This window comes from Falco naumanni, chromosome 11 (assembly GCF_017639655.2).
Source record: "Falco naumanni isolate bFalNau1 chromosome 11, bFalNau1.pat, whole genome shotgun sequence".
Taxonomy (NCBI): Eukaryota; Metazoa; Chordata; class Aves; order Falconiformes; family Falconidae; genus Falco; species Falco naumanni.
The window spans coordinates 25,434,847-25,458,290 of record NC_054064.1 but is presented as its reverse complement, the minus strand read 5'-3'; the positions used below and the strand labels follow the sequence as shown (position 1 = coordinate 25,458,290).

Sequence of the window (23,444 nt, the reverse complement as noted above, 5' to 3'; positions counted from 1 at the left end):
TCAGATCTGGAAGCTGTTCATCCGCTCATGAGAAGTGAGGAACAAATAGGCCACCTCTACCCAACACATGAGCTGGATGGATCCAGCCATCTTCAGCTGTAAAAGCATTGCTCTGGGTGACTGCAACATCACACAGCACCGCTAGACTGTAATCAAGAGAACAGACATAACGCCATCAGCACAGAAGGGACTGTGGCCCCATTCTCCAAGAGGTCCTACCATAGGTAAGCCAGCAGACAAAACTACTGCCCAGTAGTCTTAACCATGGTCAATAGTTAAGACAAGGAGAGGGAAAATAGCAGAGCAGTACGATGAGCTGCAGCAAGGTTGAGGGCATGTCTAACCTGATAGAGAGGTGTGATGGTCTGCGGTCCTGGTGAGTGCTTCTTCCTCTGTCTACACAGCATCTCAACATCCTCAAAAAAAGGCTCCACGTCACCACATTTACCTCTCCAATGCAATGCTTAGTTGGGACCAAGTAGGATTCCTTCTAGCAATCCCTGAAGGATCCTTGCAGAAGCCTGGAATTGCTTGGAGGGAATTGTGGGGTTGGTGGAGGGCTTGGACTGGAAGCCTGCTACATGTAGGTAACTTCTAGGCATATTGCAAAGAGGATGATCTCCAGATGTGCTGAAATAATTTCCCATTTGGATGTTGGGATATTGTGAGGATCAAATGGGTTATCAGCTGCTAAACCTGGTAGTAGGATGGGCTTCTACATAGGAGCTGCTGAATTCTGTGAGTCTTTCTCTTCAACTGAACAAGGTCTTCTGGTGTTTGGGCACTTTCCTTTAGTTTTTAGTCTAAATTATGCCATGGCAAATTGAAACCCATGTTTTCTGCTAGTGGAGTCATTTTACTGAAAAAAATACTGTTTATCTGATGTTCCTTGCCCAGATCTATCCTTTTTATAGCCACAGAGACATGGAGATCATAGGCTGAAGTGAATGTGCACAGCCCCAATGAAAACATTTAAATTTTGTAGACAGAAAGAATATATGAAAAAAGTCTTACACAACCCCCTGTCAGGGAATTACCTGGCTCCACAAAAAAAGTCTGAAAGGTAGTGGAGTAACTTTTCCCTTAGCTGGCTTGTGGCCTATTCGTTAATTAATGATCACGAAGATGAAGCCACAGGTACAGACAGTACCATCTGTATTTCAGTCTCAGGGAGATCTAAAATGCCTGGCTGCTACTAACCCATGTAAGGGGCTGACAATAGATTGCTGGTCCGTTGTGATGTGCTGCTCACCGAGAACAAGCCGAAGGTCGTGTGTGTGCCAGTCTGGGGGCAGCTTGGGAAGGTGCTCAGCTGCCAAAGCCAGACTCATCCTGTGCTCTTTGAGAGGAAAATCAACAGACTACAGAAATGCTCAGGTGTGGTGCACAGCACCCTTCAGGAAGAAGTGTTGTTAAAAGTATCTCCCTTTTCACCTGAAATCTTCACATGCTACTTCAAGTTCTCAACTCCTCTTGGGAGCTCACAGCGTAAAGCCCCATATTTGAGGGCATTTGGGGCAGTTTTACTTCACATCCGTGCAGGTTCCCTTGATGATATGTACAATCTAATTCAGGATGGCTTTTTTTTTCTCTTCTTGCGTGGGTAAACTAGTGCACAGAGCAGGAAGACTCATCTGACCCTCTGCCCAGCACAGGCACTGCAATATTACCTGTGTGTCCTTGCAAGGGAGAGGATTTGTCCTCCCTGTCGTGCAGCTAGAGGATGCTGAGTGCTGTATAAACACTGAATCTCACAGCTGAACAGTTCACAGGAGGGACCCTGTGAGTTCAGGTGGCTCCACCTTCATGTCCCTTCAAGGGATATTTGTGCATCCCACTGCTTCTGTCTCCTCTTGGAAGTTCAGCTGTGGATTTTCTGGGCGAACATCAATCCCTCTGCTGATGTTAGCTAGTGTGGTACATGGTCTCTGTCATGTGTACCATAGTTCTCAGGTGGGGATAAGATATTTTGCAAATGCTTGGGCATGATGTTTTGGAAGCGGCAGTTTCTAACAGTGGCCTCCAGCTTCAGCAGCGACAGCATTTCCAGAGCTCCTCATTTACTGCTGTGTTTGCATCCTGAAGCTGGCAGCCTGGACATTTCCACACAAGATAAAATGAGAACGCTGACATTGAGACACCTGCCATCACGGGTACCCAGGGCACAAAAGGCACCGGGCATGACAGCTGGCCAGCCAGCTCCTGCCATGCACGCCCAGATGCCTGCTAAAGTTTGGGCTAAAGAGGGGGTCTGTCCATTGCTTCTGCATGCTGGTAGTAGAAGACTGCTCTAGAAACACACTTTTCCCTTGAAAGACACCAACTCCATGATCTACTCTTAGTCTGTTCCTGGGCTGCACGTACCCTTTTGCTGGTCTGCCAGTGTTGTCTGTAACACTGAGTTTCTTCAGCATTTCCCTAGAAATAGCGATTGCATAAGTTCCTCAGCTGAGATAAAGTGACCCAGTCAACACTACAGCTGTCTGCATGGCACTGGGCTTTCCTTGGCATGGCGGGAGGATGCATTGGACAAAGCCAACGGACACAGCTGGAAGTCTCTTATATCTCCTCAGACTTGGGTGCTTCGGCTGCCTGAGCTCTGTCCTAGCACATTTCTTCAGCTCCCCGGTGTGACTGTCCCCTGAACGGGACCCCTGTAACTTACATTAAGATGGTGTCTCTGGTTCTTCAAACTGGGAAGAAGAGGAAGTGGGGGTTATATTCTCTGGCTGGCATTTGTCATCCTGCTTTCTCCCCACCAGTTGCTGGCATGCTGCATCCTTTGGGCCAGAGCCTGGTAAGTCATTACAGCCACATCCTGCAACAATTTTAAAATTTAAAGAACACACTGACCGTCCTTGTGTTGCATTGGAGAACAACCCTGGCAGGCACCGAACACCGTTAACTTTTCACACACTTGGCCATCTTCATAAAACTAAGCGTGTGTAATTATGCCGAGCCAGCTAGATCTGTGTGAAAGTTCAGAGAGTTAAAGGTTGTCCTACAGGAGGCACAAGGCTGCAGGCTGTCAGGTTGGACATGTCTTAGGAAAGGCTCTGGCTGTAACCAGAGCAAAAGGCACCTGATCTGTCATGACAACTTCACACTCCTGAGCAGGAGACCCTGACTCCAGGGATCTCATGGCCATGGAATGTGTAGTACACATTACCTCTAGCTCTTCCTATGATCCTCCATCTGTCCTGCAGCACCATGATGAATGGGCTTCCCATCAGGAGAGGAGGTGGTGCAGGCTGGTTAGCCAGCTGGCTGGCAAGTGTGTGGGTTGCAGTTGGTCAGTAACCTCCTGTTGATGCTTCTTGCCTACCTGAGGAGGAGAAGGATGAACATGCAACACAAGGAGCCACTTTTGAGCTGTCAGAGCCAGGCTTTGCATGTTGCCTTCAGAATGTGGGGCTGACCTAAACAAAAAAAAAAACTGGGCAGGTGAAGGGTGTGAGGAGAGCAGTGTTACCAAGTGCTTTCTCTTGTTATCAGATGAGGCGGTAGAGAGAGTTTGGACAGGTCTGCTGTGATGCTTTGGATTAACCTTGAAGTTGGGTTCAAGTGGTGTTTGCTACAAGAGACCCCATTCACCATCTCCAGTGCATCATGGACTCTGCCCCAAAACTATCCCTCCTCCAGGCTTTTTTTCCTCTCAGCTAGCTCTAAAATGGCCTTTAGGCTCTTTCAGAGATGCCCCTTCAGGAAACAGTCCATAAACAACTAACCTCTTGTCTGGCCTTGCCTGTGACTGTGGACAGGAGGGAGAAGAAGGGGAGCTCCGTGGGGCTGAGGATATTGGAAGGTGGGATTGCTACTGTGGGTCCCTCTTGTGAAGACCTGCAGCACGCTCCTATATCCAGCAGTGTCATGTAGTTGGGTGCCTTACAGTGTCTACGAAAGGAAAACAGGGAGATTTGGAGGTTGAGCCTTTGGTCAGTGCCAATGGAGCTGTTTTGGGGTGTCCTGTGGCACCTACCCCATTACCAGACCGTCTGACCTGGATCTGGCCTGGCATCTTCCAGCAATCACCTACAAAATAACTCAGAAATCCCCAAGACCCACAGGCTGGTGAAGTCGCCGGCACGGTCTCAGATGATACTTTTATAACAACACAGAAATTCTCACTGGTGACAAAGTCCCTGGACAATGGGTTTGACCATGGGTTACTGAGCAGGGTGAATTTTTACCTACCTGGCTCCCTGACAGTTATTTAATAACCAGTAACAGCTGTTGAGTGTGGAGCCAAGGCGACATGGGTTGTCTTGAAGGTCAAGGGAGATGTCAAGCATTGAGCTGGTACGCAGGGAACACGGGGGACAGAGTGGCTATACCCATGTTTATAGGGATTTGGAGCAAGAAGCTGAGCTTGGGTGTTGGCAAAACTAGATGCCTCATCCAGCCTCCAGCCTCTGCGTTTTCTGCTTCACTGGTGGAGGGGAGACAAACGCCTTTCTCACCTGTTTCAGAAGTTTCGTGGCAAGAGGGGCCGTGAACATTTGGTCTGAGACTCTTTAGCACAGCCCAGGGAAGATAACTCAGGTTTTTTTATGGGGGAAGAAACCATGGAAGTTTAAAAGGGAAAGTGAAGTGGCCACAGAGCCACAAGTGGAGCAAAATGAAAGGGGCCAGCACTGGTTTGGTCATCGTAAGGGACTGGGACAAGGCCAGAAACAGTCTGCTCAGCACCAAGACAACCTACAGCCCTGTTGCTCCCAGGCACCCCGACTGAAGTACGGAGCCTCTGAAAGAAGATTTAGGCATGACAAAGAGGCTGCAAGGGTCCCCAGCCAGCCGGGGAGGTCTGGGGAGGTCAGCAGGGTGAGCAGAGGCTTGGCTTGACCTTCTGGACATCTGGGGCTGGCAAATACACAGGTGGGTGCTAAAAGGATGCTTCGAGGGTCCTGAAATATTGGCAGAGAGCATCGGCCCGGCTGGCTCGGTGGTGTGGATGCCCACATGACAGCAGTGTGTGCACGGCAGGGCAGGCCATGCATGGGCAAAAAATCCCAAGTTGGGCTGAAGAATTCCCATCCCATCCCGCAACCATGGGCACATCAGGCTGAGGAAGTTGCTTTTGAGGTCTTGGGAATTTCTCCACTTAATTTAGACACCTAAACAGAAGGAGAGGGTCTTCCTCACTGATTTAATCATCGTTGGCACTCATTGCAGAAGAACTGGTTTACTAAGCAGGTGAAATTTAGGTAGCGGATCAGTACTTTTCCCCGGAGCATGACCTTGCCGCAGCTGCTTTCCCCGGCTGTGCCTGTGTTTATTTGGGTAGGAAGAAGAGTCCAGGCCCATCTGTTTCTGTGTGTTCCTGCAGTGCTTAGTGCTGACAGACGAAATGTAGCTGTAATGCCAAAAAAAAAAAAAAAAAAAGTGTTTCAAGCTTCTAAACACATGAGGAAATCACGGCAAGAGCCCAGCAAGTGTTGCAGGGTAATGTGAGCTGCCTGGATCCCATCTGAACACACATGTCTTGAGGATGATTTTATATCTGGAAGCATTTAATACAGCTGTCTTACAAATATGTGGCAATACTTATTTAATTTACGGGCTGCTTCCAGTGGAAAATCCCAGTGCAGTTTAGATGGAAGTTGCTGGTCCCATCTGATAATGGAATTGCTCGGAGAGCTGCCTGGGTGCTGTGCAGGGACTGCATCCCCCAGCAGCACGAGCCAGCTGCTCTTGCTGCTGGTTTTACTGCCTCTGTTGTGCTTGGCAGCGTGTGAGAAAGTACCGGCACTGGTACGGGTGGGTATCCTTCGTGTGACTGGGATGGGGCTGTACAGCTATTATGACAATCTCTGTTGGAAAACAAATAACTGCATGAGCATATGGTGTCTTTGCTCTGCCATTATTACAAGACCAAGCTATAGCAATGAGAAAAATCCAAGATCTTTTTAACCGAAATAAAGACTTACCTTGTTGCACCCCACCTAACCCCTCTCATGAGTTCTTGTTAAATCATTTATTTGAAGGTCTGAATCAGGCAGTCCAAGGTCAGCTCATCATCTTTGCAATTACCCTTTCTGCAGAGAGTGGGGAAGGATTAGAGAATGAGGTAACCTCTCTGCATCTAGTCCTTGATTTTATTGCTCTGAGTTATACATCCCATGTGACCAGGTCTTTTTATTACTGCCATGCCTCTAATATCTAGGAGGGGAAAGGTAACTGGGGGAAAGCACTCTCAGAAATTATATTTGGGAAATATCTGGTTTGCTCTGGCACCAGGACACAGTTGTCCCAGAAGCCCCGTTGCAGCCTCAGCCCAGCTCTCCAGTTCAAGAGCAGAGCAGACACAGAAGATGTGGGATGCAGGATGCGGGATGTGGGATGGTACAGGATGTGGGATACAAGATGCGGTATGTGGGATGATGCAGGATGCAGGATATGGGATGCAGGATGCAGGATATGGGATGCGGGATACAGGATGTGAGATGCAGACTGGCTAGCCTGGCATGCAGTGCTGGCCCACGTGGCTTGGGGAGATTGGGAGCTGGGCTGGCATGCGTGACATTATTTAGAGGAGTGTGACTCTAGCTCCTGGCCTCGGAGGGTGTTAGCACCAAGGAGAGCTTTGTGCACAGAGCTGATGTTGGATTTGGGCAGGCAACAGCAGGGGGAACCGGGCTCTGTTCCCTTCCCATGCCAAGACACCACAAACACAACAGAGAGAGGAGGAGGGGAATGCTGCCATAGCACCTTTCCTTTCCCTCTTCAGAACTGAAGAGGTAGATTTTTAGTGAATCCTAAAAGTCATGGAAGGAACAATGAAGGCAGAAGCAGTCTGGCTTTTCCATCCAAGGGCCAGGAATATCCAAGTGTTGGATGATCCAGTTGGGAAAGCAGCTGTGCAGGCTTTCCTCTACCCCTGATCCAGTCTGCTCCCCAAAACCAGACCAGAGGTACTGTGCTATAACCTCACACTACATTAGTTGCCTCCTTTGGGATTATGCAGCAAAACCAGTGACCTGCTCTAAAACCTCTGAAAATGCAGATTCCCCAGACAACCTGTGTCAGGGCTTGAGAAACCTTAGGGAGTGCTTTATGCTGTGTAATCTGTATCTACCTAAATGCAGTTTAGCAGCTGTAATTTATTTACATGAGGGCTGTTATGCCAAGTTTTCCTAGTTTGATACCCTTTTACCTACTCCCTTCCAGTGGGTACACCATGATTTCAGCATTGTGCTCTTGCTCATCAGGTGTTCTTGCTTTAATCTTTCACGTTTACATGCCAAAGTTCGTCACTCGTTTTTAGATGGTATTTTTTTCAAATTTTATCTTTAGAAGAAAATTTAATCCAATACAGAGATGCACGTCATTTGCTTCTAGTGACTTCAGCTATTTTGATTGATTTTTTTCTCATTTTACACTTCAGAATATGTAGGCAAGGTACATTTTGGAATAAATGCAGTTGCCTTTATACTACAATCTCCAAGCAGGGTTGAAGGACACTGTCTCATTTCATCTAGTGAAAGGAGATGCAAGTGAAAAACTTTTGAAAAATATTTGTATTTATGTATCCAAGTATGACGTTTGCTTTGATTGCAACAGTAGGATATTATTGATTCGTTTTACCTTTGTCAAACTCTATATTTACGAAATACCTTTTTGAGACATTGCTGCCTATCCATCCTTTCTCCTCCTGGTTTTGTGCGGTGGCTGTTCCTGCTTTTGTGCTTATGGATTCCAATCCCATTCACTTCAGTATTGTTTTCAATTTATCAAGATAGTTTTGTGTCCTGATACTACCCTCCAAAGAGCTTGTGGTGTCTCATAGTTTTGTAATAGTTTACATTTTAATAAGCACACTCTGTCTCTCTCCATTGCAGGGCTATCTCCGATTTCAACTCAAGAGCTGTACCTCACATCTGAAGAGGGGACAGGTGGCTGGAACATGCCATATCATTAGAGGATGTGACCAAGCAGCTTTGAGCCAGGTGCATGTACTGCTTTCCTCCTGGACCAGAGCCTCACCAGAAGGAGATAAATCATTGCTTTCCTTAAACTTATGCCAGCATATAGAATGACCCAAGTTTTTTTCCTTGCAAGCTATGGATACAAATCCATGGGGGGGGGTGGTGTGTGGGAATCTTTTTGTATTTTTTGTGCACTCAGGCTTAACAAAGTCGTAACTGGATTCAGGGTGAAGCTGGATGATGCAGACATGTCCTTTGTGTTACCCATGCACACTGGTGATTTCTTTCTTTCACCATTTCTTCTGCAGTGGGGTATTACTGAATCCTAGCAGTTGCTTCAGGGCAACCTGGAGGTTTTGCTCATAGGAGGGATTAATTTGTGGCTTGGGTGCCTGGAGCACCATGAGGCATGGAGATCAGAGGTGAAGCTGGCTGATGGATGTGCCCTCTCGAGGCTGCTTGGCCAAGCGAGCACCCCAAGGCATGCAGGTTTTATTGACGGCAGCTGGCGATGCTGGCACAGAGGTAAGTAGAGAGGACACAGGAGGGGTTTGGGGGGGCTAGGTGGTAGCTGTGGATACAGCTGTGGTTAGAGAAGATATGGGTGATGTGGCAGAGGAGGTGCATGCGTAACCCTATTGCATAATATACTGATCTGTTTTTTGCAGCTTCTTAGTTACAGCTGTTCTGAGGATGCCTTTGTTGTGGCATTTGCAGTGGGTTGGTAATACGCTCAGTGAGAGAGAACCCAAGTTATCTGTATTACCTCATTTATTATGGGCATCCTTTGTGCATTTAAAATTAAAATTGGACAAAACCTCATGTTCAATGTAACCTGTTAATGGCGCTCACCAGTGATTGGGGGCAGTGTTGTTAGTGGAGCACAGGGTATCCCACAAAAAGGCCCTCCTGTATGCCCCTCTGCTTTCTGCCTGCCTTATCTCTGCAGATGGATGCTGTACGAAGTCAGCCGCTGGGCTGCTGCACAGCTGCCTGCTCACGATGCTGGAACCACAGTCAGTGTCACTGTGATGCTAATTGCAACAGCAGCAGTTGGGATTTCCTAGTTTGACACTTTCTACCCCAGTAATGATTCCTGTAGGGGCAGAGGACAACTCGCTAGTGTCCTCTGGAGTACCTCAAGCATACATCTCTGACAACTTTATCAGCTTAGGAAAAAAAGTAAATAAAACTGTTTCTAACCTAACTGTTAGAACTCCTCCCTTGCAGCTTTAAATGAAGATTGTACATTGGACCCCTGTTTAGGGGTTGCCCATGGAAGGAGATGCTGGGTTGGCTGTGGCTGGGATGGACACCCCCAGGGTTGTCTCTTGCTGTTCATGGGTTTCCTCTCCATCTCCCATTTCTAAGGGGGTTTTACACTGTATTTATGACAAAGTGGGCAAGCATCAGCAATAAAAACAGATGCAGCTGCTGTTACAGGAATAATTACTGGTTTATTGACACAAAAATTACAGAATATTTTGCAGTTTAGGCAGAATTTCAAAGTTTTCAAAACTGGACTCAGTGCTTTCAACAAAACAGAGACACATGAAGTGCGAGAAGAAACAGGTCTGCCATGGGCTGTCCCTGCTCCAGGAGAGGAGGGCTGACCTCTAGGCACTGAGGAAGGTACTGATGATGGAGCAGGGCTGGGAATGGTTATGGATTAGGCCAGGACATGAGTGCAAAGGCCGGATTTGGTAAAAAGGAAGATGCTGGGACCTGCAGATGTTCCCAGGTCAGGTCAGCCCTTACGGCAGGGCAAGAGGGCAGCCAGTGAAGGGGCATGGCCACACCTGGCTGCTGGAGACTAGCGCTCAGAGCAGAGTGCAATGGGTCTGTGCAATGCCATCCAGGCTACCTAGGCCCAGGACACAAGGGGCTTTCAGCTGGTAGGAGAAGCACAGAGATCAGGAATCCTCATCCACAAATCCTGCCTTGCACCTTTTACCCCAGAGTAACGTTGTCCCATCATCAGCTTGGTCCCTCCCTCCGGCAAAGGCAGATTGTTTTCCAGCATCAGCCGATTTTCTTTAGATACAGGTGAATCCCATTCTGGGAGCGAAGGATGATCCTAGGTATTTTGAAGGGAGGGTTGGCAGGGTCGGGCGAGAGCTCAAAGCGGAGCAGGGTCAGGGCCAGCGCCACTTTCATCTCGTTCATGGCAAACTGCTGCCCGATGCAGTTCCTGGGGTAAAACAGCAGCTCAGCCACTCCACCTCAGCGGTGGGCACAGCAAACCCACACGGTCAGATCCCAGCCCTCTCCCACCAGCACACAACCCTTCCCCTCGCAGCTCTAGGGGCCCCAGGCAGTGTTTTGGGTAGCAAAAGCAGGGGCATGGGCTGAGCAGGGGGAATCTGGGGGAGCATCGGGAGCTCCTGGATGCATGCTCGGTGAGCATGGAGGAGGGATGGGGAAGCCAAAGGAGAGGCAGGCAGAGCCAAGGTGGTGGGTCTCCAAGCAGGAGCGGATCTGCAAAATGTTTGCCTTGGTGAGGTAAGCACAGGGTGAAGGGAAGGATTGGGAGCAGGAGAGAAGGGGGAATCAAAGGCCTGGGGGGTGGGATGGAGGTCTCTGTATCAAGGAGAGGAGGAGAGCAGTGAGCCCAGGATGCTGCAGGCTCCCTGCGTGATCCCAGGACGATGCTCCACAGCTTTGGGACCTGGCTCCCTGTGCCCAGGCGAGGCCTGGCAATGCTGCCTTCTTATTTTGCCTGTTGGTATCAGAGTCCCTCTGGCATAAATGCTTTTTATATGCTCATGTACTGTTTAACATCGCAGGGCCAGGACCTCAAACGGTGGTCTCTGAAAGCACTCTGTGAGTGTTTCTCCAGTAGCAATTATACCAGCAGCACATGCTTCTCAGGCTGAGCAGTTCCCGGGGATGCATGCTTTCTTTCCCCACTACCCCTTTGCTGTTCAATACACTTTACCTCATTCCAGCAGAAAAAGGCAGAAAGGCGTGAGAGTGTCTGCCTGAGATGTTCTCTGGGGAAAACCGCAAAGGGTCAAATACCTGGAAATTAAGAATACGCAGCAAGAAAAAGTGATTATTTAAGAAACACAGTACTGACTAGTATTTTCAAAAATGTGACACCCCATAATTTCTGAACAACCCCACCGGAGAGAGAATTTATTCTTAGATGGGCTGAAACTCATGCACCAGACTTCCTTGCTTTCCACTGAGCCTGGCAAAGGTGTTGCCAGGATAAACCAGACACAGGTATGAATCCTGGAGAGTTGGGATTCAATTCTCCACCTGTAGGCTGAGCAAAAAATCATCTTTGTGCCTGATATTACAACAAGCTCTTCGGAGCACTTTGTCTTACTGTTTGTGCAGCACTCAGCCCTAATGCCGGGGTCTAACTGCCCTGTGCCGCAGCTGGCAGAGATTAACGCTAGGCAGTCACATCCTAGTGTGATTCCCATGGGCAAAGTTGTTGGGAGCAAGAGGGGCTCTGCTCTCCTGCTAACAGGTGAAGGGGACATTGGAAAAGGCACAGCACAAAGGGGAAAAATTATTAGAAGGGCAAAAGAAAACTCACCAAAGGGTCTTTCCATACTGCAGGGTTTCTGTGAATGAGATAAATGCTTATTGCGGTGACACTGCCTGTAAAGCAATAGAGAAGAAAAGAGCTCATTGACAAAGAACCTAAAGGGAAAGTTGCAGCATACTCACACAAAGGTCTGACTAAATCATCACAGTCTTATCTGTCAACTGGAAACCTATGAGGGTTTTGTCATTGGCTTCAGAGAAGATGAAACATTTTCCATTTGTTTAGTTGTAAGCAGCCAAACGGTGGAAATGGGGAAGGCACCGGCACCATAGGTGCACCATCCCCCCACCAACACCGCCTGTCTGTGTGCCAAATCAGAGAAGGGAAGGAGCAGCACAGGGCAATTCAGTGCCGCAAGCTGGGATGGGACCATTCCCTGTCCCCCTGTGCCTGCAGTTTGCCAGAATGGGTGAACCATGAACTTGTGCTTGGCCGGGACAGAAGGGGCTTTGGGCACTGGCACGACTGCCCTATAGCGACAGTGGCAGGAAGGACCTCACAGGGATGCTGCTGTACAGCCCAGACCTCAGTCTATCAACAGAAGGCCAACATCTGCACAGTCCTATCTGAAACATCTGCGCCGGCGAGGAGCAGGTCACAGAGGCAGGGCTGTTGCCTTTGCTCTGTGGCAGGCAGCGAGGATGCAGCTGATGTCCAAACGCACAATTTTCTGAAGCAGCAATGGGATTTACAGACCTTCTGGCAAGGTGCGTCCATCGGGGAAGGTGATGGGTTTGCTGAGCTGCCGGGACACACCAGGCACTGGTGGGTAAAGGCGAAGGCTCTCCCTGATGCACATGGTGCTGTAAGTCATCTTGCCCAGGTCCTCCCTGCCGGGACAGAGGCAGACTGAGGCCCACACTCCCACTGCTGCCCTGCACTGGGAGGTCCACTGCCGCATGGCCATCAGCCCCCTGCGCAGACCCCCTTGCAACAGATGGGGCATACGGAGGGACCCACAATGTCCAACCACAGGCAGCTGCAAGCTGGGGACCCCAGGACACTTCTGAACAACCTCTGGACGTGCTCAAGTGCAAAGTGACAGCAAAAGGTGAAAAGCTGTGACTACAATGTCCTGTGGCAAGAAAACAGGACAGAGCAAAGAGCAATGTTGGTGGACCAGGTCTTGGCACGGCATCCAGCATGGGCCTCCTGATCTGGAGTGGTTTTTCTTGTGTTTGCCCCAGTAATACAAGCCCTGAAGGGCAGGGAGGCAGATTTAGCTAAAGGATGCAGTATGTGCTCCACCCTATGAAGTCCCTGTGCATGCAGCAGCCTTTAGCACCCCAGCTTTCAAGCCTTGAAGGCATTGCTCACTTAGAAATGGCAGTGATGGGGAAAAAAGTCACCAGCTGAAAAAAGCAACCTTACCACTGAAGTGTCTCCCGGTGTCCCAGGATCCCCCGGATCTCCTCCCGGCACCGTGCCTGGTGCTCGGGGTGTGATGCCAGGCAGTACAAGAGCCAGGAGATCCCACTGGCTGTGGTATCATGGCCCTCAAACATGAACGTGTCCACCTCGGCACGCAGGTCCTCATCAGATAGCCCAGCTCCATTCTCGTCCTAACAGTCAGGAGACACTTTCAGTGGCCCATATATATATATATATGTAAAATATATTAAAAATATAAAAAATAGATAATAGAGATAATACAGCTAATATAGGTGATATATATATATTAAAGTGGCCCAGATATCACAGAATGGTTGGAGCTGGAAGGGACCTCTGGAGATCACCTAGTCCAACCCCCCTGCTAAAGCAGCTTCACCCAGAGCAGGCTGCACAGGATTGTGTCCAGGCGGGTTTTGAACGTCTCCAGAGAAGGAGACTCCACAGCCTCTCTGGGCAGCCTGTTCCAGTGCTCTGTCACCCTCAAGGTAAAGAAGTCTTTCCTCATATTCAGGCGGAACTTCTTGTATTTTACTTCATGCCTGTTGCCCCTTGTCCTGTCGCTGGGGGCCACTGAAAGAGTCTGGACCCATCCTCTTGGCACTCGCCCTCAAGATATTTATAGACATTGATAAGATCCCTTCTCAGCCTTCTCCAGGTGAAACAGGCCCATCTCTCTCAGCCTTTCCTCACGAGGCAGATGCTCTAGCCCCCTCATCATCTGTGTAGCCCTCCACTGGGCCCTCTCCACTAGTTTCCCATTCCTCTTGACCTGGGGAGCCCAGCACTGGACACAGCACTCCAGGGGCAGCCTCACCAGGGCAGAGCAGAGGGGAGGATCACCTCTCTTGACCTGCTGGCCACGCTCCTCCTGATGCACCCCAGGATCCCACTGGCTGTCTTGGCCACCAGGGCACACTGCTGGCCCATGGGCACCTTGCTGTCCACCAGCATTCCCAGGTCCTTCCCTGCAGAGCTTCCTCCCAGCAGGTCAGCCCCATCCTGTACTTGTGCACAGGGTTGCTCCTGCCCAGGTGCAGGACCCTACAGTTGCCTTGGTTGAACCTCATGAGGTCCCTCCCTGCCCAGCTCTCCAGCCTGTCCAGGTCTTGCTGAAGGGCAGCGCAGCCTCTGGTGTATCAGCTGCTCCTCCCAGTTTGGTATTTTCAGAAATTTGTGGAGAGGGATCTCTGGCTCTTCATCCAGTTCATTGGTGAATAAGTTGGATGAAGGGACAGTGTAGACTCAGTAAGTTTATATATCTATATTTATACGTAAAATATATAAAATACAATATCCCAGGAGGGACCATTACATTATTCCAGCTATTGCAAAACAGGGTGGTGATGCTCCTGGGATATGTATAAACAAAATCAATCTGTTTAGACTGAATTCAGGGCCCCTTTGCCTTCACTTATAAATTCCTTTATCACCCCATATTAAACCACCAGGACTATGAAATCCCTCTGCATGTTGTATTCCCCAATAGACACTACCAGCATTTCAGGATGAGAAATGGGATCACCTTAGCTTCTCCTCAAATGGGCAGAGCTGGGCCAATTAACTTTAATGGTGTGTGCAGTCCTAAGGGTCCCTGGTAGTTTGTGAGACCCTTGCAAAGACTGAGTGGCTTTTGCACCCTGCTGCCCTACCGCACACCCACTCCTCGCCACTCACTTTGGCACACAGCAGAATGTCCAGGAAGTCCAAATGTCTCTTCTTCTGGATCTTTTCAAATTCTCGTTCATCTTTAAGGGACTCCTTTCGCTCGCGGATCACCTTGTCTGGGGAAGAAAGAGTTAAAGGTTCAGCAGAGGCAGGAGATGCTGAGCTGCAAACTCACCCTGTGAATGCAAAGTTCACCCAAGGGGGTGACCAGTGCTCAGGCCAATACGTGTGCTTCAGTATCCCAGGCAGTTTGGCTTTTTCAGCAGCATGGCAACAAATGCTGTGCACACTGCCATCCTTTTCTGCAAACTTCTTTGCCCACCACAGACTCCTCACCTACTTTACCCTTGCATTAAAATCATGCCTGGGCTGGAAAAGGAATATCATTCCTTGCATCAGTGTTGCCTGCAGCACCCATCCTTTCTCTCAGGAGTCTGGCCATTTAACAGGAGTGTTCCCAAAGAGGAATGCCTCCGTTAGTCCAGTTTAATAACCCAGGAGCTGTGAGACCCCCTTGCTTCATGCCTAGATCAGACCACTGCTGCAAGCTGATGCTCTGCTTGGATCCCAGTTCTGAGCCTCCAGGCAGGATCATTGCGTGGGCAAAGAGGTAACTCTGGTCAGCCATCACCCATCCTGTTTGAAAGGTTTGGCAAAGGATGGAGGCAGGGGATACCTGTGTGGTCATGAGCGAGCTGGCAGACCTTCCTGAACTGAAATCCGTGGGGACTGAGCCAGTAAATGATGTCATTGTGGTAGGGAAAGATGCGGAGGCGCTGGTGCACCATGTGGCATAGGTTGTAGACCGCCTGGATGTAGGTGTTTTCCCTGGGGAGAGGGAGTGGTGGAAGTTTGTCAGTTTGGGAACTTCATGACAACCAACTTGCCCATTTCCCTTCTGAGGTGCAAACTTTTTTTGCCAGGGTTTGGGACAGCCAGCACTGACCTGCTGGTCTGGCAGTTGCTGTGACAACTGAAGGCACATTTCATGATGCTATCGAGAGTCATCAAGCTGACATGCTCAAAGAGCTCCACCGGTTTCCCGTCTGTGATCAACTGCTCCCATTTATCCTAGGGCACAAAGGAGACAGAAATGAGAAGGCAAGGGCCAGTTCTGCACAATCTGCAGTTACCCTCTGGTTAAACGAGTGCTCAGCTAGGGATACATCCCAGAGAAATGGAAAGAAGAGCCTCTAGTTGCTGTCAAAAGCCTGGAGAAGGGAAGCCAAGAGTGGGGTGGTTAATACAAGACTTGCCTCAGGCAGCTGCTAGTGTCAGATTCTGGCAGCGGTGGGCCCTGGTACACTGGACCCTGGGGCAAGGGCACCCTGGAGAAGCCCAGGATGGGTGCGTTCCTGGGTGATGGGGTGTGTTACCAAAGCCTGTCTCGGGGAGCAGCATGTTCCCTGCACAAACGCAGTGTATGTCGGCACTGGGCTTCACCAAGTCTGTTCTCAAGCACATACGAGTTTGGTGCTTAAGATGCAAACTTCTGACCCAGGTTTTTCCTCCATCCCATGCTCTGTCACTGTGTTTTTCCAGCATAAAATCTAGGAGCTTTTGCTCAACTTTTCATATAGGGGATCCCTAAAGAAACTATAAATAGTGTCTCTCTTGCCTGGCAGACATGAAATGATGTTGAATCCTCTGTCCCTTCATGGCTGTAAGGAACCAGTGGACTCAAAAGCGGAGAAAGGGAGATGGAGGAGCACAGTCACATCTGAGTTCCCACAGAACTAGGGAAGTGGGCTCGGAGGGCCAGACTCATGTCCTTAACACATACAACGATTGCCACCTGGTGGCATCGGCTCCCACAATAGGCACTGTGCATTGTCTGCAAGGGATGACAAACTGCCAGGCGCTTGTGTGCATTGCAAAAGCTCTCTTGGCTCTCCAGCCCCTGGCTCCTGGCTGCATCCTGGGCCAGTGGGAGGGAGGACAGTCAGGATCCATGTGGAAGTTTCTGGGGAGGCTGGATGGAGGGAGGCAAAGGAGAAAGAACAGATCCAGCATGCAGCCTCCTGCTGGTCCACGTACACAAAGCCTGGTACCCCTCACCTGTAATTCACACTGGTTTCCATCATGCCCAGCACTGATGGATGGAAGAACAGCGCAGTTTCACTGTGTATTAGGCAAGGCAGTGATTGCAATCCAGTCATGGGTATGTTGACAGCAAATGATACCCTTTAACCTTAGGTCACAGTAAAGCTCTGTTCCAACCTTTCTATTTTGGGGGGTTTATTATGAACCTTTATTTACTTCAATTCTTCATTTACAAAAACACCTTACAAGAAGTTGAGGTTGGGATTGCAAGATCATGCACAGTTTAGGGATGGTAGTAACATTAATCCTCAAATCTCAGCCACAGAGCCCAAGGCAGTACCAGAGACATAGCCCCTGCAGGGAGGTTCAACCTGCTCATTCCTTCCAACTCACAGGCAGAGGCAGGGATTTGTGGTACCTCGGAAAGCCTGACCACCAGGACACAGCCTGTCCTTACAACTACCAGGTTGTGAGCAAGGGCGCTGCGAGAAAACTCTGCTCCAGCATTTACCCACTACCCAGTCAGGATCAGGGAAGAGAAAACAAGGCAGAGAGAGGAGCATCAGATATGAGTCCTACCAGCATCACGTTAGTAGACTCTGCCATCAGGGTCACGTACGGTTTCAAGACGTCATAATGAAACCCTGGAGTCAGGAGTTTTCGGTGTTGGTGCCATTTTGGCCCATGTAAGATCAGCAACCCGTTCCCTGGGGAAACACAGGCAAGGCATGTTTTGTTGGGCACAAGCAGGCTGCTTTCACCTGCCTGCGGACACAGCCTCTGCCTGCGAGGAGCATGATTAAATCCACTGTCTGAGCTGCTACGAGACAGTATTTCCAAATGTTGCCATCAGCTCTAGGGTTCCCAGGGCTGAGCAGAGCCCTGCTCACTGAAATGATAATGCACTGCCTCCAAAAAGAAACACCCACACAGATGGAGATGAGAAGTTCAGATCAGCAGATGCATTCTCCACCAGTCCTCCACTATGAGCTTCCCCCCTTTGCTATCTATGGACGTATAAGTGGTTCTCATTTATATATATGACAATGTTTGAACTTTCCTTCCTCAAATCACAAAAAATGGCATTATTTAGCACCTTTTTCAATAAAAGTAATGATTTCAGGAAGCTTTTAGCTATAACTGCGTCAAGAACCAAGTACGATGCTGTTTATTTATAGCATGTTCTTGACTAACTTCAGAATCATCCCTGGTAGGCAAAGCCCTGGGAATACATACCGATCCATGGGACAAGGTGTTTATAACTGATGTTATCCTTGGGATCTGTAAAAAAATCACAAAGAAAGAGAAAATAAAATTGTAAATGTTTCAGTAGCATCAACACACTGGTTTGCACCTGCAAGCTCCCTCTGGGCTCTCAGTTTTTGTTAGGCATAAAGCAGAACTGGTGGCATCCCTGCAGAGTTCATCAGTATTTCACAACAAAACAACACTGCCTGGCCCAGCAGCAAGAAACAAGTACAAAAGCAAGCGCCCAGACTGGAAAAAAAATCATATTGGTAGTCCAAAGTCTGTGCTGTGTGATAAATGATTAAACTTCCCAGACGACACTTTTAAGCACCTTTCTCTCTTGATGCACTACAGATACTTCCCTGCAGTAGGAGCCAGGGCTCTAACTAAGCCAAGAAAATAGCTCCCAGCTGCCGCCTTCTTGCTGGGGTTGGGCACTAAGAAAGCAACTCTTCAAGGATCACTTGAGGAAGTTTGATTTGCCAACAAGCGATCTGGAGGGGCCCTGGTCAGCCCTGCAGCCCTGTGCCTGAAGCAGCCAGGGCACGGCATGAAGGAGGAATATCTCTCCGTGCCTTTAGATGGTTTGTGCAAGGCAACCCCTCTGTGAAACCCTGCCTTGCTGTGCATTTTTAGGCTGGGATGGGAAATCTGCAGGCTGTGGTTGTTGCTCCACAGCTGAAGGCATCATCTCCTCACCTCCTCTGGCCAACACAGCCTTGGCATAGTCGGGATCAGTGATAACCAGGAATGCTGAGAAACTTCCGAACCACACAGGGTGAGCATATAGGTACTTCTGTGCCCATATCTCCTCCTTGTCCAGCACCTCTTCCTCCTTGAGGAACTAATTGTGGAGAAGTAAAAAGAGAAAGAATACATAGATTCAGAGAAAAAAACCAAATAATCTCCCAATACACCGTCTTAAAAAGCTCAAGGTCTTTCTACATCATAAAACCAGGTAATGGCAAACAAGGTGTTGTCCCTCTGAGTTTACAGAACATAAGAAGTAGAAGTGCTTGCTACTTTTAAACCTCATATAAAATAATGCTTCCTTATCACTTGGCCCTAACTATGGAGAATATCCTTAGGGACAGTGGTGGTGCCTATCAGTGCTTGTATGTTATCTGCTCTGTTTCCATGGTCACCCCAGAGAAGATTCAGATTTACCTCAGACAGCATCTGCATTTAATGGTGCGCAAATACGTTTTCACTTGCACATGGTAGAGCAATTAATACCCTGCAGTCACAAGAAAATACAGCAGCACTTTCATGGCAACCAACAGCATCGCTGCTGTGTTTGCCCTGGTGCAACGATGCCTCCTGACCGGGAAACCTGGGCCACAGCTTCCTCCAGCCGTTTAGGTGGAAAAGGCCAGTGTCCAGGTAAAATTCAATAGAATTAGTCCAAAGTCACCAACGGAGTGTACAGAGGAGGGGATGCTGGTTAACAATGTTAGATTAAGATTTCATTGATTTCCAGGAATTGAATTTAATAGGCAATAAAGAGCTGGTGCTCCCAGAAAGGTTCATCTCTGGTCCTTGGAAGCTGCACCCTGAGGAGCAACGTGAGCACCAGTGTTTGTATAGGCAGCACTGGCAGGTTCACTCTCTGAAAGTGATCACCGTTTTATTGCATTTATAGCCAGCATCGTTGCATATTAAACAAGGCAACGGCCAAAGAACAAGTGGAAAGACCGGTGGAAAGATCCAAAGTCAGAAACAATAAAAAAAAGATCACAGAGACAAGACTGTGAAGAATTCTCTTTTCTTTGAACAGAAACTGCTCTGCCACAATATGCAAGGGGAAGGATTTTGGTAAGCTAGGGCTGACATAGCTGCTGCTGCTTTGACTTGAAGCTCAAAGTTTCATTACATCCGCACACTGGTGCAGAAATCGGCCACAAAGTCACCCTATCGATTGAGTGAAGTGAATATTTGCTCAGTCGCTTTGGTGCTGAGTTAGCTCAGCTCAGCTTTTAGTTGGCTAGTGTTTCTCAACCTGGCAGATGGCTGGTGCTCAAACGATCGCCCATGTCAGACTTATCTTGGAGAGGATGCTCAGGAGCTGTGTAGTGTCTACCTGGGGACTGCACAGGCTGTGTAGGGGCACATCCAGGCTCTGTGCTCCAAGGCTGAGCCCCTGTCCTTGTGGGTCAGGTGGGTCCCTGCAGCATCTCCCATGTGTCTCCTGCATCCAGCAGAATGATGAACTACATCCGGTCATAACTTATGATAGAACGTTATCGTTCAACTTCTCTTGCTCACGCTCAAGGTTTTCGATTTATTAAAGAGAACCATCAGTTTTTCTGGTTGCAGGGATCAAGTTTTGGAGTAAAAGGAGGCAGCATCCCCCAGCGCCCACCTCTTCAGCAATGCCAGCAGAAGCGGGGCTTGGCATGGTGCCTTTAGCTGAGTGATATTTGAACATGTGAAAGTCCCTTTGATATGGCTGCTTGTGCTTCCTCCCGTCACAAAATCACAGAAAGCATAAATGGAAGTAATTGGGAGATGCTGAGTAAGCCTCACTGGCAGAAGTCCTAACGCTAGAAGCCTTTTCATCCAATCCTGTTTTGGGGGCGCCAGCCTTGGTTTGTGCTATCAAGAACTGTCCCTGAGCTGGCTGAGGGTGGAATGGGTTTATTTGAGAGGAGAGGTTACCCCCAAGGTGAATAACCTCTATTTGCTGTGCCAAGCACTCCTGGGGCAGCCAGAGGCTGTAAAGTGCTACAGGCTGCGGAGGAACAGGAAAGGAAAGCTCCTGCTTCTTAACAAGGGCTCCAGCTACCAGGCTCTGCAGGGAAGACCACCACTTCTACCTCTTCCTCCCCTGGGGGCTTGAAAAAAAAAGTATAATCCCCACGCAGGTCTAAGGAAGGCCTGATCTCACGCTGAAATGCAAGTTTTGAAGTGGATCCAACACTAAAAGCATCTGGGAAGAGGCGCTTAAAGGCACTTTTAATGACTATGCATCGATAGCAAATGAAGCAGAAAACACGGGAGCTGGAATGTGAGCATGAAGCAGTGCCATGCTCAGAACCAGGCTGGCTCTCCTCCAGCAGCTGCCTGGACAGGGCAGATGCAGGCAAAGGGCTGCCAAGGAACTGACAGCCCCCCTGCGCCCATGGGGCAGCGACCCTGCTCCTCTGCTTCCCACCAACTGTGGCCATGGGAAGTGGGTTCAGCCAGCTCGGGGATGGCACTCTGGCTTTTAACTAAGTTGTGCTGCTGCAGTGAGGCTGAACAGCTCTACACAACCTCTCCTGATACTTTAATGCAATTTCTACCAAGTGATTTGGATAAGCGGAGCCTAATACCTAAGAACTCTTTAAAACAAAGTGATGTATTCCCAGGAGACCACCCAAAGCATATATTTGAGATACTAAACAGCTCTGAATCAAAACTGGCAATTAATCATTTTAAAGCAACAGAACAGGAAACATCAGTGCTCTCCCTGAATATAGCTCTCAGGTCACCCTCCGAGGTGCATGTAAACTTTGTACTCAGTATGTGCCCAGAGTGTTGCCAGTTTCCTCACTGGCTCAATGGACTGCTGGGCTCTGGGGAATTCAAGGAGCATTTAATCAGCAAACGATTAAATTTGCCAAACAGGAATTCTTCAGAAAATACCACCTGTGGTAAAAGTTGAGCCATGAACAACCCAGCCACGATGGGACACAAACAGTTAAACCCTATTCCAAGACAAACAGTCACCACTGATAAACAGGCAAACATACTTCATTTATTGCTGTTTTAAAGTCTAACTGGCAGCGCAATGAAGCCCTGACCTGGCCTATCTTCATGCTTATGTTGCCAAAAGACTGCCCATCCCGTCCAGCATCCAGCACAGGAAAACTGGGGCGGCCATGGCACAGAGACGAGCCCTGGGAGGTCCCATCCAGATTTCCCAGCTACTTTTCAGGGCGCCAGTTATTCAATGCGCCACAGATTTGGCCAAAGCAGGGCATCAGCAGAGCCCAGGAGCGGTCGGGGTGATTTTAAGCAGGCTTTAGCATGCATGGAAATGCCTTTTGCATCAGGCAGCTCAGTTACTCCTCAGGAAGCTGCCAGTGAGTTGTGGAAATGTTTGCCAAGGAGGCGGTCACCCCGATGTGCGGGCAAGCGCATACCTTGGGGATCAGTCACCCGCACCACGAGTGCCCGGAGCAAGGCTTGCTTCTTGTGTATGTGGGTTTAGTCAGTCATGGCTGTAACGCAACCTTAAAAAGACGCGTGGCCCCCGTGCTGGATGCTATATCTGGGATGCATTTTGTGGCTTCAGTGTGACTCGGAATGGCCCGTGCGCTGCCTGGCCCACCTGGCCGGCCGTGGAGGTGACGCCAGGTGGCAAGGGGCAAAAGATGCCCTGGGTGCTGGCAGTGGCACGCAGGTGCTCAGCGTGGCGGGGGCTGCTGCTGTGGCCATGCCCTGGCTTTCACAGGAGCACAGAGGTGACAGCAGAGCCCACCCCGGGGCAGAGCTGCCTCCAGCACCAATGCCGGGCTACATCCTGGCCCAAGCCACCTTATATTATCGTTTGCTTTACTTGCAAGCCAGCTGCCACCTCTTTCCACCACACATTTTGCAGCGGCCTGCCTGGGCAGCTCTCCAGGCAAGCTCTCCAGGCATCGCACGAAAAGGATGCCCGTCTTTCCCTTCCCCGGGGACCAGGAGAAGCAGCTCTCCTAGAGCAGAGGGAGAAGTCCCACCGGCAGCATCCCCCCGGCCGCTGTGGGAAGCGGCTCCCGCCCTACCTCCTGGACATGGCCGAAGAGCCAGTGGGTCGGGTGGCCGGGGAAGTCGGCCAGCGCCCGGAGCAGCTCCCGCCGCCGGTGGTACAGCTGGATGGCCTTCAGCAGCACGCAGGTCAGGCAGAAGACGGCAGCCAAGTGCAGCACCCGGGAGACATCCACGCCCAGCCAGGAGAGCTTCATCCCCCCGGCGCAGGCGGCGACCTGCCGCCCGCCGCTACCGGCTGCCTGGGGCGGAGGCCGGTGTCACCTCCCGGGGGGCCCGGCGGGCACCGGCCGCGCCCAACCAATGCCGGGCGGCGAGGCAGGCCCGGAGCCGGACGGCTGCCAAATCACGGCAGCGCTTGTTGGGAGGGGGCCTCGGGGAACGCACCGCTCGCCCGCCGAACGGGCCGGCGGCTGCTGCTGCCCTTCCTCCCGCCGCCTCGCACCTCGGGGGCAGCCGGCGCCGGCCGGGACGTGGGCTGAGGCGGGAGAGGAGCTGCCGCCCGCGGGCGGAGCGCGGCGCGCCGGGCATCGCTGATGCTTGCCCGCCCCCGGCGCGCCTGCCCGCCCCGCCCCCGCCCCGCCGCTTCACGTCACTCCCGAGCCGCGACCGCCGGCCCGCGCGCTGCCATCGGAGAAAACTGCGAAGACCGAGCGCTACCGGGGCTTTTAGGGAAGAAAAGAAAAAAAAAAACCTAAGAGCCTGGCTGCGGGAGGGTGCGCAGCGGCCATCCCACCGGGCGCGGGGGCCGGCTCTGGGAATGCCGCTCCTTCGCACGCAGTTCTCAGGCGCTCGGTGCGCACAAGCCCGGGGGAGCAGGCAGGTGCATGCCCGGCGCTGCCGCCCCCCGAGGTCCCCGCCACCATTCCTGCCTC

The 23,444-nt window shown here is 50.3% G+C and overlaps 1 protein-coding gene across 1 annotated transcript; it reads right to left on the bottom strand.

Moving 5' to 3' along the window:
- Positions 1 to 9,362: 9,362 nt before the first annotated feature.
- Positions 9,363 to 23,084, bottom strand: LOC121095924 (cytochrome P450 4B1). The gene is made up of 12 exons (XM_040611347.1): positions 22,587 to 23,084; positions 18,535 to 18,679; positions 17,824 to 17,868; positions 17,167 to 17,294; positions 15,491 to 15,615; positions 15,221 to 15,372; positions 14,554 to 14,660; positions 12,859 to 13,049; positions 12,184 to 12,317; positions 11,476 to 11,540; positions 10,864 to 10,946; positions 9,363 to 10,116 (listed from the first exon to the last, which is right to left on the bottom strand). Exons 1-12 carry the CDS (start codon positions 22,764 to 22,766, stop codon positions 9,948 to 9,950), a joined length of 1,524 nt encoding a protein of 507 aa, XP_040467281.1. The 5' UTR covers positions 22,767 to 23,084; the 3' UTR covers positions 9,363 to 9,947.
- Positions 23,085 to 23,444: the final 360 nt, after the last annotated feature.

Coding starts and splice junctions, on each gene's coding strand:
- LOC121095924 (XM_040611347.1), bottom strand. CDS start 22,766: ATGAAGCTCTCCTGGCTGGGCGTGGATGTCTCCCGGGTGCTGCACTTG. Junction 13,050..14,553: donor ACATTCTGCTGTGTGCCAAA/GTGAGTGGCGAG, acceptor CCTGACTGTTAG/GACGAGAATGGAGCTGGGCT. Junction 12,318..12,858: donor CACCGGGAGACACTTCAGTG/GTAAGGTTGCTT, acceptor CTGTCCCGGCAG/GGAGGACCTGGGCAAGATGA.